The sequence below is a fragment of the Topomyia yanbarensis genome, chromosome 2, assembly GCF_030247195.1.
Source record: "Topomyia yanbarensis strain Yona2022 chromosome 2, ASM3024719v1, whole genome shotgun sequence".
In the NCBI taxonomy this organism is placed as follows: domain Eukaryota; kingdom Metazoa; phylum Arthropoda; class Insecta; order Diptera; family Culicidae; genus Topomyia; species Topomyia yanbarensis.
The window spans coordinates 365469398-365486100 of record NC_080671.1 but is presented as its reverse complement, the minus strand read 5'-3'; the positions used below and the strand labels follow the sequence as shown (position 1 = coordinate 365486100).

The 16703-nt window shown below is 41.9% G+C and overlaps 1 protein-coding gene across 1 annotated transcript; it reads right to left on the bottom strand.

Annotated features, from left to right (window-relative positions):
- Window positions 1–475: 475 nt before the first annotated feature.
- On the bottom strand, window positions 476–15157 carry LOC131680729 (thioredoxin-like protein 1). Its single transcript, XM_058961437.1, has 3 exons — window positions 15086–15157; window positions 14586–15022; window positions 476–545 (listed from the first exon to the last, which is right to left on the bottom strand). The coding sequence occupies exons 1-3, from the start codon at window positions 15155–15157 to the stop codon at window positions 476–478; spliced, it is 579 nt and encodes a 192-aa protein (XP_058817420.1).
- Window positions 15158–16703: the final 1546 nt, after the last annotated feature.

Sequence of the window (16703 nt, the reverse complement as noted above, 5' to 3'; positions counted from 1 at the left end):
TCATGTTTGGGAATTATTAATTAAGTTTTGAGAAGAAGAGTTTCGCGAACTGAATAAGATCAGCTAAATTGTTTAATGTCCAATTGGGTTTGCTCAATTAAATACAATTCATTATAAAAAGACCTTGTTTGTTAACGATCATATTATAGCTGATTGTTAATGCCACATTTTCAATTAAACTATTTATATTCATTGAGATCCTCACCTGGTCTAGCATTTGCTAAACATCGTTAATTAAAACCAATAACTTAGATACGCTATCTAGCGTGACTCCTCATACCTAGAAAGCTAATGTTTCACAACCAAGAAACAACATTCGTTCTACATTCTCCCTCGCATCGTTCCATCAGATTACATTCAACTCTTTATCACGTTAATTTTATCAAAACTTGGCTCTTTATTTCATACTTCACATCGCCAGTAGATCCTAGGCCAAAGCCTACACGATTCCGAATAGAAGTCAATTTTCGCCTTCTCACTTCTGTACATACTGGTGGCATGCTGGTGGTGTGGGTTCGAAAATATCTTCCTCCTCATCGTTATTACTATGGGCAAGATTAAGATGTAATTAGAGTTTAATAGAGTTGCCATGATATTTGCTTTTTGAGTAGCGTTTTAAAGTCTACATGTCTATACCCAGTGGAATTACTGAGCCACACCAACAACACACCCGGCTGGCGGCACGTTATTTATCGCTTCTCCGGGCATCAAGCGGCGGACCAGGAATTTCATTTTCGATTTTTCTTTGATTAAAATGAAGCAAATTGTTATGGCGTTCATTTCGGTTTAGCTTACGCGTGTTTATCGAAGAAATTTAATCGACCCGTTTTTTTACGTTGCTTTCTTTCCATTTTCGCATTGAACTGAGTGGTTGAATCATCATAGCATCCCGGTTGAGCATGAGCACAAAGGTTATGGATCATATGGTCATTAGCATTTATGATCATTGTGAATGGAGCTTAATCAATCAGTGTGTTCTTATTTAGGCGCTGATTGGATTGAATGTTCAGGTTTAGAAATGTGGTTGGATTTGTTTCCCTGACCGTTATCAGTTATTCAATCAGAAATATGTAGGTAGGAACAAACTGTTTAATACACCACATAGTGCAAAGAAATCTTGCTGAAATCACTAAAAAAGTTTGTTATTTGCATTTGCCTACTTGTTAGTTAAAAAGATTACAAATTGATGATATAATTCACAGTACCTCAAATATTTTATAAACTACAAGGGGCACCCCATACGTAGGAATACACCACACTCAGGTTTTTAACGCGGATTTTTGCCCGTTTTTTACCAGGTTTTTTTGCCGCGGATTTTCCAATTAACGCAGTTTTTTACGCGAATTTTCCAAATAACGCGGTTTTTGCAAAAATATTCCTCTTGAATGCAAAAGACTTAGAATTTTTTCTGAAAAAAAAAGATTCTAAATCCTTTGAAATGCAAAGAACTTAGAAGAATTTTGGCAGTTTTTTATTTTGCGCGGATTTCGCAATTAACACGGTTTTTGCAAAAATATTCCAATAAAGTTCTTTTGAATGCAAAAGACTTTCGGAAAGATAGAAGAGACGGGTCTTTTTTTACAATGGAGAATACATTTACGTACGTAGCCCAGTACACGTGCTATTAGTAGATGCCAAGCTACCACACGGGGTATACAGGGGGTGTGTCGGGCTCTAATGGTGACGCTGCCATTAATACCGACTAAACTCCATTGGGCTCCGCCATCATTCCCCCCAGGGACTACCTCTCGGTATGACTTCTGGGGGGATGGCTGTACTTGATGTACTCATTCACTCTCGCTCACGCGTTCATACGTCCTGTATGAGGCTTACTTGGGTACTCTCTCTTTCGCATCTTGATTCACTCTCTAACACTCTACATGAGGCTGACTTTTGTGCTCACCTTTTTTGTTCCTTGCGAAGCTGACTTGTGTGCTCACCTTTTTCATTCCTTGCTAGGCTTACTTTTGTGCTCGCCTCACCAATTTCATGTGAGGCTGAGTTGGATGCTCACCCTATCACCTGGTTCACTCTCAATCGTATCACTCTACTACACCCCTGTCGGCATCCCATGTGGGACATTTTTCTTAGGCCCCACTTCTGGCATACCTTGTGAGGCTTACTTGGGTGCTCACCGTTTTCATACCTTGTGAGGCTGACTTTTGTGCTCACCCTTTCACTTCTCTGCCACGCCACGAGGCATCGATAGCTAAGTCCCAACATACTACGCTACGACCCTCTCATCTTGGTATGAGGCAAACCACATATACGCCTATACACTCGCTCTTCTGCCTTGCTTCGGGGTGGCTGGGTTTACCCCTTACGCGGTTGCCAGTCGCTGCGCCAAACCTGCCTCAGCATGAACAGACCATTCACTAACTTTTCTGCGCTCGGCCTTTTTCGCTCCAACTAACCAATCACTAGTTAGTCGTGCCCGTCGTCTGTTGCTCGGTGCGCCAAATTCCCTGTAGCCTACAGGCAATCTGGGTGGTTGCAGTCGAGACTGCGTTCCACTTCTCCACCGTTTTACACATCCGCTGAATAAGGGTATCAGGGGTTGTGTCCCAGCCGCAGACGTCAAGCATTGTTCTTCTTTCGACGTCGAAACGAGGACATACGAACAATATGTGTTTGGCAGTTTCGTCTACACCTGGGCAGTCAGGGAAGGCGGAGACCTCCGCGTGCCCGAACCTGTGGAGGTACTGTCGGAAGCAGCCATGGCCTGACAGGAATTGTGTCAGATGGAAGTGAACCTCCCCATGGGGTCTTCCCACCCAGCTCGATATGTTAGGTATCAGCCGGTGGGTCCACCTACCTTTTGAGGAGTTATCCCACTCACGCTGCCATCTGGCGACCGAGGTCACCCTGGTGCGCTCGCGGGCGCCTCTATTTCCACGTAGCTCGAAGTATTCCTCATCTTTCTGAATGACCAGCCCGACTGGCATCATGCTCGCTATCACGCAGGATGCATCGTGTGATACCGTACGGTAGGCAGATATCACTCTGAGGCACATCACGCGGTAGGTGCTCTCCAGTTTCTGTAGGTAACTGGTTACCCTCAGTGCTCTTGACCATGACGGGCCGCCGTACCTGAGGATAGATACGGCAACGCCTGCCAGTAGCCTACGTCTACTGGCGCACACCTTTGAGCTATTAGACATCATCCTCGATAGTGCCGGAACAGCAGTTGACGCTCTCTTGCATGTATAGTCGACATGGCTGCCGAAGGTCAGCTTGTCGTCTATAATGACTCCGAGGGACTTCAGACTCCGCTGTGAGGTGATCACGACTTCTCCTACATGGATAACTGCATGTTGTGCCGACTTGCGGTTGTTGACGATAACTACCTCCGTCTTATGCTGAGCGAACTCCAGGCCTCTCGCGCTCACCCATTCCTCCACCGTGTTGATCGCGGGATGTGCAGTTAGTTCTACCTCAGAGATTGACTCCCCGTAGTCCTCCAAGGTTACGTCGTCGGTAAAGCCGACAATCTTGACCCCAGGAGGGAACTTCAGTCTCCGAACCCCGTCATACATGAGGTTCTATAGCACCGGGCCTAGGATCGAGCCCTGCGGGACTCCGGCGGTAATCGGAACCCTTTTCTGTCCGACATCGGTCTCGTAAAGCAGTACGCGGTTCTGGAAGTAGCTTTCCAGGATCCGGTACAGACCCACCGGTAGGCTAAGCCGGTGTAACGAGAGCGCGATGGCATCCCAGCTTGCGCTGTTGAATGCGTTCTTCACGTCAAGTGTCACTAACGCACAGTATCGAATACCTCGCCTTTTCCGTTGGATCGCTATCTCGGCAGTATTTATCACTGAGTTGAGAGCGTCCACTATGGACTTACCCTTCCGAAAGCCAAACTGGTTGCTTGACTGGCCGCCCGCACCTTCCGCGTACGGGGTTAGCCTGTTGAGGATAATCCTTTCAAGCAGTTTGCCAGTCGTGTCGATCTGACAGATTGGTCTGTACGCCGATGGGTCGCCTGGTGGCTTCCCGGGCTTCGGAAACAGCACCAATTTCTGCCTTTTCCATCTATCGGGGAAACGGCACTCATCAAGGCATCTCTGCATAGCTAGCCTGAACATGTTCGGGTTCGCTATGATCGCTACCTTGAGAGCGTTGTTTGGAACTCCATCCAGCCCTGGAGCTTTGTTCATTGCTAGGGATTTAGCCGCACTGTCTCATAGTGCAGGTGGCCAGGGGCTTGTGGCTCGAGACGGGAAGAGTACTTCGCTAATCGTCGCTAACCGGTCCGGAGACCGTTCTGGGGGTGAAGAGTCCCCTTTGGTCTTGGCCATCACGATTCTGTAGGCGTCACCCCACGGATTCGCGTTGGCACTCTCACACAGGTTGTCGAAACACGCTCTCTTGCTGCCTTTAATGGCCTTGTTAAGGGCCAATTTCGCAGCTCGAAACACTTCATGGCGGTTCTCTCTTGCATCCTCGGTGCGGGCTCTTTGCATCCTATGTCTAACTCTAAGGCAGGCTGATCGTAGAGCTGCAATCTCGGCACTCCACCAGTATACCGGGCATCTGCCGTTTCTTGGCAGTGTTTTTGTCGGCATAGTGGCGTCGCACGCGCGTGATAGAACAGCTACCAGCGCATCCCCGCTTAGACTGTCGGTGTTGGCCTCCAGTCCCAGGGCCGCGGTGAAAGCTTCGCTGTCGAAGTGATTGGACTTCCACCCGCGTACCTGACATGGATCTCCCGCCCTTGGATGCTGCACACCATAATTGATCCTAAAGCGGATTGCTAAATGTTCGCTATGGGTGTAGCCTTCGTCTACCCTCCATTCCATGCCTGGAGCCAGACTCGGGTTGGCAAATGTTACGTCAATCCACGCCTCCACTCCGTTTCTACGGAATGTACTAGCGAAGCCATTATTAGCTAGCACAGTATCGAGTTTCGTAAGCGCCTCCATTAGCGCTTGACCCCTGCTATTTGTACAGCGGCTGCCCCGCTCCACTGCCCAAGCGTTAGTCTCCCGCTATGACTACCGGTTTCCGGCCCACTAGGTCCGACGAGAGCCTGTCGATCATCTGGTTGAACTGTTCTATTGGCCACCTTGGTGGAGCGTAGCAGCTGCAATAGAACACACCATTGATCTTGGCAATCGCAACACCCTCGGCGGAGGAGTGTATTACCTCTTGAACCGGGAACCGTTCCGTTGTACAGATTGCCACCATTCCAGACCCGTCCGACACCCAATTGCCGTTGCCGGCAGGGATGCGGTACGGGTCTGATAAGAGGGCGACATCTGTCCTCGACTCCGAGACCGACAGCCACAACAGCTGTTGGGCTGCTGCACAATGGTTAAGATTTAGCTGTGTGACGTTCACGGCTTCTTCTTATTTACCTCACCGAAGGGACACGAAGGTCCGCCCATAGCATGATTACGGACTTGCTTCTTAGCGGTGCAGATAAGGTATTTATGCACCTTAGTGCAGCCCCGCTACTTATGCCCCTCCTCGCCGCACCGACGACATAGTTTGCTCCTGTCTTTATCCTTACATTCGTACGATTTATGGCCGGACTCAAGGCACCAATAGCACCTATCCACTGAAGGTGGCTGGGGTATGCTAATTGGGCATACTTACCAGCCGATCTTCAGTTTACCTATCACGGTAACCTTTTTGGCATCTGCTTTCAGTAGCCTGAGGTAGGCTACTTGGGTGCCGGAGGGTTCCCCTCTCAAGCGCACAGAGGCCCGCTCGATTGTTACGTCGCATTGCTCCTTGACGGCTGGAGAGTCATTTCCACCCCTAACGACCTCACCTGGGCTCCTTCACCCAGGACCTCTTGGGCCAAGGCCTTATAGACAGCACTGGTTTGTGCGCCTCGCTTCAGTACCAAAAGCATTTCTCCTGTATTGGTGCGTATCACGCTGGGCAGTCTTGCCCGAGGGCCGAGAGGCTTTCGGCCGCCCTCATCGACTTTAGGACGTCGGCGTATTTGTCCTTGTCGGTCTTTAACCACAAGGCCTCGCATCTGTCCTTGGCCTTCTTCGCGGGCCGCGGTGCATCCGGTGTCGGTGTCGGCTTCTTCTTGGTGACCAGCGTCCAGGGGTTTACGCCCCCCTGCCCCGGTTGCGCCGAGTTGCTGGCACCTTCTCTCTGCCCGGCGGGGTCATTTTCGCCCCGGTTTACCTCGACCAAACGGCGTTTGGCCGTGACAGTTACACGCCGTATGGCGTTGGTTTTTGCACCCTCGCCTGGTGACTTCCTAGGGCGCTTCGCGTTCGACGTAGTCTTGCGCTTGCCCTTGCCCTTACCCTTTGAGGGGAACTCAGCCCCCGCTTCGAGCGACTTGGCTGCTCCATAGAAGGGAAGGCCCCTGTCTGGGTACCTATGTCGGCCTTCTCTCTTCCCTCCCTCTTGGAGGCCGCTGTCTGGGTTCCTCTGTCGAACTTCTCTCCACACGCCACCCTCTTGGTGTAAGCCTGCTGTTCCTGTCTTGCGACACGAACAGCCTTCCGGAGCACCAGCAGGCTCTGTTTCAGCTCCTTGCTGATATTTTGCTTCGCGTTAGTGAACTCGATTATAGTATCGAGCTGCTCCACCACTTTACGCATCGCGGATAGTGGCCCGTCCAGTGCGTTGGTAGGGCTATTTTCTATCACTGTTGGGGGGTCACTGGTGCTGTCGGATACAGCCCTCGTCGCTCCACTACTCTCCCCACTGGGGGGAGACCTCATCAAACCACCTTTAGCAAAGGGGTTCAGCACCTCCGTTTTTTGGTTTTTGTTATTTTTCACGTCGCTCATTGATCCCATGAGTCGCGCGAGAAAGAAAGATCCGCCACGCTAGAGCTCCGCAGTAACGTGGTATGGGATGCTTACTGGAGGGGGGGGGGTTGCCCAGGTACCCCACAGGCTCCGTTAACGATAGAGCATCTTTTTCGCCCCCTCGATCACTCATCCCTCGGCACGGGTCGCTTCACGCCTTGGACTTGGGGTTATGACCTATTTTCCTTTACGTGGTGACCGCGGCCCAGATCATCACATCCATCCTCCTTTACCAGGGCTTTGGACCTGTAGCTCTGGTTCTCGATAGTTCCAAGTACGTAGGTTATTACAGACATGCTACTATTGAGATCTGTCATTCGCTAGCGGAGTTAAGAGACGGGTCTGGAAGACTTTTTCGGAATGGTCTCTAAGAGTAGGTGTCAGAAATTGATTTTTGACGCCATTTTGAAATCCAAGATGGCAACTTCCGGTTTAGCGAAATTCGCTATAACCCAATCAATATGGATATTTTAAGAAGTTGAAGTTGTAGTACTAATAGTTTTAATAAAACAGTATAATTTACTTAAATTTAAGCAACATGTTTAATTTGAATAAATTCAAGCCCCAACTCACACCACGTACGTCTCTTTCTTCTCTCTCTTCCATTCTCACCGCACTCTTCTGAATGAACACATAAAAATATTTTGCATTTTGCTGGTTTATGATTAGATCTTATATTTGAGGATGTTTTGGATGATTGCCCATATTTTTCATGCGGGAATTTCGGTAAGAATTTTAAAATGACGCCAAACATCAACGTTTGTTTCCTACTCGTCAAAACCCTTTCGAAAATTCTCATATTTATTGAGTTGTAGAGAATCTCGTGCCATTTGAGCCAATATATTCTGATCTGATCCTACAGCGAATTTCACTAAACCGGAAGTCGCCATTTTTGATTTCAAAATGGCGTCAAAAATCAATTTCTGGCACCTACTCTTCAAGTTCATTCTGAAAATATCAATATTGTCGGGGTGCGGGCCATAAGGAGTCTTCCAGACCCGTCTCTTCCATCTTTCCGAAAATCTTCTAAGTCTTTTGCATTCAATTTTTTTGCAAAAATCGTGTTAATTGTAAAATCCGCGCAAAATAAAACTGCCAAAATTCTTCTAAGTTCTTTGCATTTAAAAGGAATTCTTTTCAGGAAGACTAAGACTTTTGCATTCAAGAGGACTTAGAATATTTTTGCAAAAACCGTGTTTATTGCGAAATGCAAAAAAGAATTCCAAAAATATTCTAAGTCTTTTGCTGAGAGTTTTTTTACGCGGATTTTTGAATCAAACGCAGTTTTTTAACGCGGATTTTGCTATCAAAGCGGTTTTTTTACGCGGATTTTCCAATTAACGGTTTTTCACGTGTTTTTTTTACGCGGTACGTATCCCCCGCGTGAAAAACCTGGGTGTACTTAATGAAAAATATTGATTTTCTTAGTACATTTAGAGTAATAATAAATCAAATATATTTCTTACGTATACTTTAAGCACAACCAATCAACATCGGATGTTACATATTGAATCAAACCTTCTTGGTTATCAGGTCATTTCATTTGTAGTAGGTGATCGAATCTGATTAAACTTATTTGAGATGATCTGAAGAAAGAAGACAGAAAACCGTGACCGAACTAATATCTGAAACTAAATCTTTATAGCACAAGATCAGCTTTTAAAAATTGTAAAAACTTTTCGATTGTGTGTGGTAAAAAACCAGGACCGGTGAATCAAATTTTGGACATTTCATGTATAGACCAAGCTTTCTAGTTATATTTTGCCCATATTATAACTTTCCCAAAGTACGCATAAAAATAAATATACAAGATTCGGAGATAGTTTTATATATAGACTTAGATGCGGTTTTGTAACGATGTTTCGAGTGGCAGTATATTCAATTATAAATAGGCATTGTAGTATGTACCTATTAGCAGAATCAAAATAGAACAGGCTGAGTGAAAATGAATCACGTGAAGAGGTAAATGAATCAATGAATTGATCAAACGTAAATAATAAAATTTAGTCCTACGTCAAAAAAAATCGGTGTTGTCCAACATCGATCCTAAAAGATCGAACGAAAAAAAAGTAAATAAATTCGAAAACTTTTCTTCGATGAACGAAAATGGATTCGTGCAACCAACGAAATCGTTCGTACTATACACAAACATTAATTCAAATAACGGAACTTTTCATTTCATTCACGAAAAATAATTTCGTTATCAACGATAACATTCGTGCAATGTACATTGTATATGTAAAATTACGAAACTTTCGTTTATCAAGCGGGCGTTTTTCCAGTTATGGAAATGAACTATTTACAATGCACGAAATTGCAGAAAACGACGACTGAACTCATGCGAAAACGATCATTTTCATGCTATTTACGAATTTATTTTTTCAGTTTATGAGTTACCTTAAAAACTGGCGAATCGTTAATTTTTTTTTTATTAAAAAGCGTTTCTGTTTCAGCGCCATCGTTAGTTAGCAGCTCGGACACTGTGATGCTTTTTCAATCCCTTTCTCATGGTATCATGATTACCAGTGGAATTTGGAAAAATAAGCATAAAAACACTTAAAAACCGCATTAAAATTTTTCAGTATATATCGAAAGACCATTTCTGGCAGATGTTTTGTAACACGATATTTTACTTCAGATTAATAACACGCATCACAATAAAATCACTTGCGGTGCGTTTGTGTAAATGAATCCACGTCATTCCTTGCACTGTCACATTCCAAAGACATCTATGGTGCCCTATATCAGGTGAAATATAAGATTATATTGTTCGACTAAACTATGAGACTTCAAAAGCACTCAAATTCCTCTAAATGCACTGTTCAACTAAACCCAAATATGTTTGTTCAAATAAAATAATTCGTGCGAGACTAACTTAAACATAACTTCGTTGAAATCGTTTCCGGAGTATTTCTGATCGTTTTTTGGTTGTTAACAAAGTGGCAGACAATTAAATTACCTTTAAGATTCACACTTTTAGTGTTGCTCGAATGTCTAAAGCACTATATAGGGGCAGAAATATGAAACAGTTCCAATGGAAAACTTGTTTTAGCGAAAAAATCTTCAAAAACAGTGGCTCTGGATCCCCAAGGAACCATTTTGATGTTTATCGTAAATGAAAGGGGGAAGTCCAATCTTTCATATCTTGAACTTTCAGAAATACTGAATTTATTTGAATAGTTGTTCTACCAAACACATCGGGCTAAGTATACCGGTCGACTAACTTCCACATGGTCTTTTGTGCGCCGAAATTCGTTGAAGCTGATAACGATTAAATAGTGTTGCTCTCTCTCTCGGCTCTCTTAATAATTTGAATACGACCAACTGGAAAATTAAATATAAAACTTTTACTTTTAATTTCATAAAGGTAATTTATATCACCAATTAACCTTAAAACAACCTCTATCACCAATGTGGCACCCTCAATAGTGTACGTGCCGTTTTCCTTTTCTGATTAATTAAATTTTTAATGTCCCTGTGGTAGTTTACGACACTTGCCGAATCACGATCAGCGCTGTCGTCGACTCGTTCTTCGTCTCCCGTGTGTCCATATCCTGGATGCAGGTCGAATTGCCAACAACGAAACTAATAATCACACTCGTAAAACAAAACCAAAAACCTCAACATATGCTTCATTAGTGGCATCCATAAAATTCAACGCTCTTTTGAAGCGTATGGTGTTTAGTTATCGTGAATTTGCGAAGTAACTTTTCTTCGCCTATCACCGGTGAAAGAAAGTCTTGCTTGGGCAAGCGCTGCTACAAAAGCATGACCAAAATGGCAAGGTAATTGTTCTGTGGATGGTCGGACAATGTGGCCGGGCAAAGTAGCTCCGGGCAGGGGGTGCGCATTATTTAACGATTTTCTTTTTCAACCAGTCAGCAACGGAGGAAAATTTTCAGCGTAGACCTTCAAATTTACAGCCGAGAGGAACATACATAAACATCTGTCATTTGTCATTATGATGACGGCTTGAGGCTCGTAAAACATGCTACTTAAAATGCGTACGTCAGCTGAACTCACAGAAATGGGAGTTCTACGTTTTATTCCAACCGCGTGGTAGTGTAATAAAAGTTTGATGACAGCTAAACAGAAGTGGATAGGTACGCGGATTTATATCCCGCCTGCGACGTTTACCTTCGTTCTTGATACGATAAACTATCTTGCTTCAATAAAAAAAAGTCTTCAGCTGAAACGGACAATCCATCTTTAACTGTATTGAACAAAACAACACATCTTGGTAAAGAGATTGATGTATAACTTAACACATTCTCATATGATCAGCCAACATGTTTTAACTTCTAACTTAACTAACACTCTCCTTTACTTTGTAATCATCCATAGACGTTTACTAATCTTATCTGTTCGTGCTCATCTAGTACTCAACGGGCAGGGATAATTCAGATCTAAACATTATTTCCCAAAACTATGCATCTTAAAAATATGTCGATCTAAATTTCAGAAGTTACAAAATATTCTCGCGAAATTTATATCTCATCGGCAATGCAGCTTGTATAACCCAAACATTCCAACTGATATCACACGAAATTCCTGCCTTGTAACCCAAGTTTCACATTACACCCATCATTTCGAAACAGATGTTCTTGGACTAGACGAAACCACGCAGCATCATTCATTTCACAGAAAGACATCGGTAAACAGATTAAATTCCTTAGAATTATCTTGAAACACCAAATGACACAGTCCAACCGCAATCTGTTGGCCGTATGATGGTGCACGATTCGAACGTACTCGAATGCACTCCTTCAACATTACACTTCCGAAAGAGAGAGACGAGTGAGAATGAACTAGCCTAAATAGTAATTTGAGCCAAATTCACGCCTTCACTCAGTCTGTCATCGGGAAATTGATGGGAGAGCAAAAATTTACATAAAATATGTTTGGCCTGTGTATGATAATTTCAACACCCGCCGGTCGACTGAATAAGTTATGCGGTTCTCTTCCCAGCCGGAGGAAGTCGGCGAAGCAACATATTTACTATTTTACTTCATTCAGCTTGTCAATTCTTGGGAAAACAAAAACAAACTGTATCTAGTGTTATTGTCTTGTTTTCCTCTTGCGTGAGCTCTAAATGGACCAAAAGCATGTCGCAGTGTTGGAGATATATGTAAATGGAAACTGGTAAGATAAATAATAACCACAAATCAAGTATAATTTGAGTGGTTATTAAGTTTCAGTTCGGATGCAGTATTAGAACAAAATATTCAATGGGTATTTCAATATTGTATTCCGGAACGCACGTTGACTTTTTTTGCAACAAAAAAAGATTTTGTAATAAACAAATGTTTTGAGGACACTTAAATAAAACAAGTTTATAGAATGTTTTCACAAATATAGCTTTTTTACTAAATTTGCGATCTTGAACGCTGCATACAGTGGCCGGAGGCCGGATAAAACCTATATTTTGATTACTGATATATTTTATTTTTCCTAGGTTTCTTATTTATAGATTGAATATATATTGAATAACATATTCTTTAAATTTTGTGACCATTGAATGAGGATTAGATTTTTAATAGCAATTTAAACGTCACAATTCTAATGATTTTCATTTTTGAAGTTACAGTATCTATTTTCACTTAGAGCAAAACTCACACCAAAAAAATCTGAATTTTATCGTTGACGTAATTGCAAACATAACACAATTCAACAACTAGTAATTCACGAAATGACGAAACATTACCGTGTTCCGTTTAATTTTACATGCTACATATACTTTACATGCGCAATGACATAAAATTACACTTCCTACCATTCAGAACAAACGCTGTATGTGGAGTAACTTTACATGATTTACGAAATTAAACGTCATGTTAAATTAAAATCAAACGTAGAATTAAGTCATTTTTAATGCTCGTATATGTCATGGTCAGGAGACGTAAATTTACACTATTTTTTCTAGGTGTGTAGTTTCATTTCCAAGGGAATTTGAAGAAGCTTGATTCGCACAATGATTTATTTTTGCAAATATATTTTAGGTAGTCTCATATCTAGAGTGACCATATTAGACGAGTAAAAAACCAGAACAGTCGTAAGGGGCCCCGCCTCTCCGTTGATGCAAAGTAAGTTTGACGATACTTCCTGATCATCCATACCTGGCAGTTATTTTCCAGGTTTTCGGTAGTAAAAAATATCGAGTTCAATTTCTGCAGATAATTGAAGCCAAACGGGTCTTTATTTCGAGAGAATTAGCTCACAGAACACTACTTCAGATTTACACACATGCTGCTCTTTCTAAACCAATTAACGAAAACTGGATGCAGATGTTGGAGAAATCTATAATTGAGCGAATCAGACGAAATATCTACAGATCATCCGCGTAGAACAGACGTGAAGTCTTCAGCACTAAAAGTACATCATTGAAGTACAGCGAAAACATCAACAGTAACAGTTGCTTTCCATGAGGTATTTGTTGATATTGAAGTACCTATATGTGGGTACCCGGAAATCTCTCTCGTGAAGTAGGATCGAAACAATTACAAAATTTTTTATTGATTAAAAACATCTGCGTTTTAGCGACCATTCTATGTAGTCTATGTAGTCTTGTGCGCAGCTCGCCTGGGTTCAATTCCCAACCCTGTACATAGGGTTAGAGATTTTTCTAAAAGAGATTTTTCTAAGTCGAAAAGAGGCGAATGAATCCTCCAGGAAGTAATTAAAGAGAATTTACTCTTCAAGCCAATTTAGGTCGAAACTTATGTCTCCAGTAAAGTTTTCGAAAATGCTATTTCAAAAACTTTGTTGAAGATATGAATATCACATATATTCAGAGTATCGAAAAGTGGTAGTAGAAAACGTTTACAACAAGTTATTCTGATATTACTTTATTTGATAAATCTGATACAGGTTTATTAACAGTAAAATTCACAATGCATTCATGTTATGAGTCTCTTAAGCTTACAAAAAAGATATATTCTAGAGAACTTGTTTAAACAAATCCCAAACATTAAAATAGGACTAGGCCCAGAAACATAAAGAGTGTTTCCGTTTTTTGGAGATACACTGATAGAATATATTCGTAAATCTCTAGGAATCAGTTTCGTACAGACAATTTTCATAAAATATACGAATTTTTCGTACATATGATGAATCGTTAGTAGTTCTATTGAAAACTTTTTTATTTTTTATTACGAATTTTTCGTGAATACCACGAAATGACTTTCGTTGGCTTATTACGAAACAGCTTCATTCGGTAAACGAATTGTTTGCTGCTATATACGAACATCTTTATAATATTTACGAGTACTATTCGTCAAACCGTCAACATCATAAGAGCTTCAATAGAGGTAGAAAATGGAGTCATTGTTGCTATACGTCAGATAATTGTTGATCATCACGACGGTCTCAGTCTGACTATTTAGTAGCCGTATCCGTGCCCACAAGTTTCAGGAAGATTTCCTGAACCTCTTTCGCTTCCAGTTGATCCAGAATCCGGAGCTGTACGGATTCAGTTGAGCCATCGCGAACTGCTCGTTGGTTTTGTATGAATAAGATTGAGTTTTACTCTGGCGAAGCAATGTCAAAATAATATGCCATTTTTTTCTGCTCATTATTTTATTGAACAATTTATAAAAAGAACAAGCTCACGCGCATCACTATCTTTAATCTTTTATGTATACGATCAAACATATTCGTCACCGCACCTATCCACAGCCTTCTAACCATCCTTCTCCCAGCGGCTCAAACAATCTGCTCCAGTACCAGATCCTGCACCGAAATTTGCGATTCGGTCATATCTAAATCGATGGTGCTTGGTTGATTGATAAAGATTCTCACCTTTTTTTTGGTCCGTTAGAGGGCGGTGCTTTGAACTTGATGGCACTGATTTTGACCAGCTGATCGAAGGTAATCGAAATGATCAGCTGTTCGTCACAATCGGACACCAGATGATCACCGCTGGAACTGAGCGCATTCACCATCGGGTGGTCGTTCAATTCGTTCAAACATTCGCACTGGTTCTTCTGGATGAAGGTGTTCAAGTCCAACATTCCAAGACCGTATTCTTCTCCAGATTCATCCACGCTGGCGACGTAATGTTTCTGTATTTTGGCTTCAAGTCCATTAATGTCTGCACCCTGCATCCTGTCAATCTTCGTACTGGTTCGGTAGAAAATAAACATTGGCATGGTCGACATGCCCTGGGACGGCGCCGTTTCGGTACATCTGTCGACGTCCACCTTGAGAAAGACAGCCTTTGGATATTTCGCCGGAAGCTGATTGAACGAATGCGATATGTTTCAGAACGGTCCACACCAAGTTGCGGTAAAATACACAACGACTAATTTTCCTCCTGCTGCGGCTAGTCCGGTTTGGAAGTGAGCTTCATTGGTGATTGCTTTAACAGCCATGCTGTATGGTTTCTTGCGCTGCTATCGGTTAGATGAAGATTTTAGTTACAGGGACACTACTTTACCCGGAGAAATTACCTACTTAATTAACTTTTAACGTTATACACTTTACTCCACACAAAATTTATCTAATCGAGAATGACGAGAGATGAACGATGAAAGATGAATACGAAAACTTCTTTTAGATGAACGAAATGAATTCGTGCGAGCAACGAGATTGTTCGTAATATACACAAATGTTTATTAAAATAAACAAAACTTTTCGTTTCATTCACGAAAAATAATGTCGTTATCAACAACATTCGTGCAATGTACACTAAATGAGTAAAATTTACGAAAACTTTCGTTCATCAAGCGGCCATTTCTTCACACCACAGTAAAATCGATCTGGCCACATCGATTTTTTAAAATTAAAAAACCTGTTTTAATCCACCTAGAGGTGCAATTGTGCCTTTCTCATTTCTCCAAACTATGATTTAATAGCTGGTTCGTACAATATAACAATTTAAAAATGTCTGTCATTCTTATTACACTTGGTAAGTATATATATAAGAGCACGTATTTGCATTCATCGCGTTATCGGTTTGAATCGGAGTTTTCTATGTGATCGCACTCCACAACCCGTAACTCCGGAGCCGGAAGTCGGATGGAGATGGAATTTAATATCAGTTTCCGGGGACGCAACACCTTTCATTTGAGACTAAGTTAATCAAATCGGTCTAGCCATTTTCGAGAAACCAATATAACCGTTATTCTGAATTTGGATGCTTCCGTATCCGTCGATGGTGGCCAGTGTGGCCAAAGAGACTTTGAATGACTGTTGGGGACCTAGATCTACAAATTCAACAGTTGTATTTACATTTTGGAAAAAAAAATCACCTTTTTACATTCATCGCAAAATTCGTTAGAATCGGGATTTGCTGCGTGATCGTACGTATCGCCCTGTAATTCTGGAACCAGAACTCGGATCCACACAAAATTCAACAGCAGCTGATAGACCTTTCATTTAAAATCAAGTTTGTCAAAATCGGATCAGAAAATTCCGAGAAACCGATGTGGACAAATCAACAAATTTTGTTTTGTAACCATACTCTTCAACTCGTAATCCGGAACAAGATGTCGGTTGAAAATGAAATTCAATAGCAACCTATGGGAATATTATACCTTTCATTTGAATCTTAGTTTGTAAAAATCGGTTCAGCCATCTCCGAGTAACCGATGTGGACATTTTGTTAACAAATCCGCACATACACACATGCATACATACATACATAGATACATACATACATACATACATACATACATACATACATACATACATACATACATACATACATACATACATACATACATACATACATACATACATACATACATACATACATACATACATACATACATACATACATACATACATACATACATACATACATACATACATACATACATACATACATACATACATACATACATACATACATACATACATACATACATACATACATACATACATACATACATACATACATACATACATACATACATA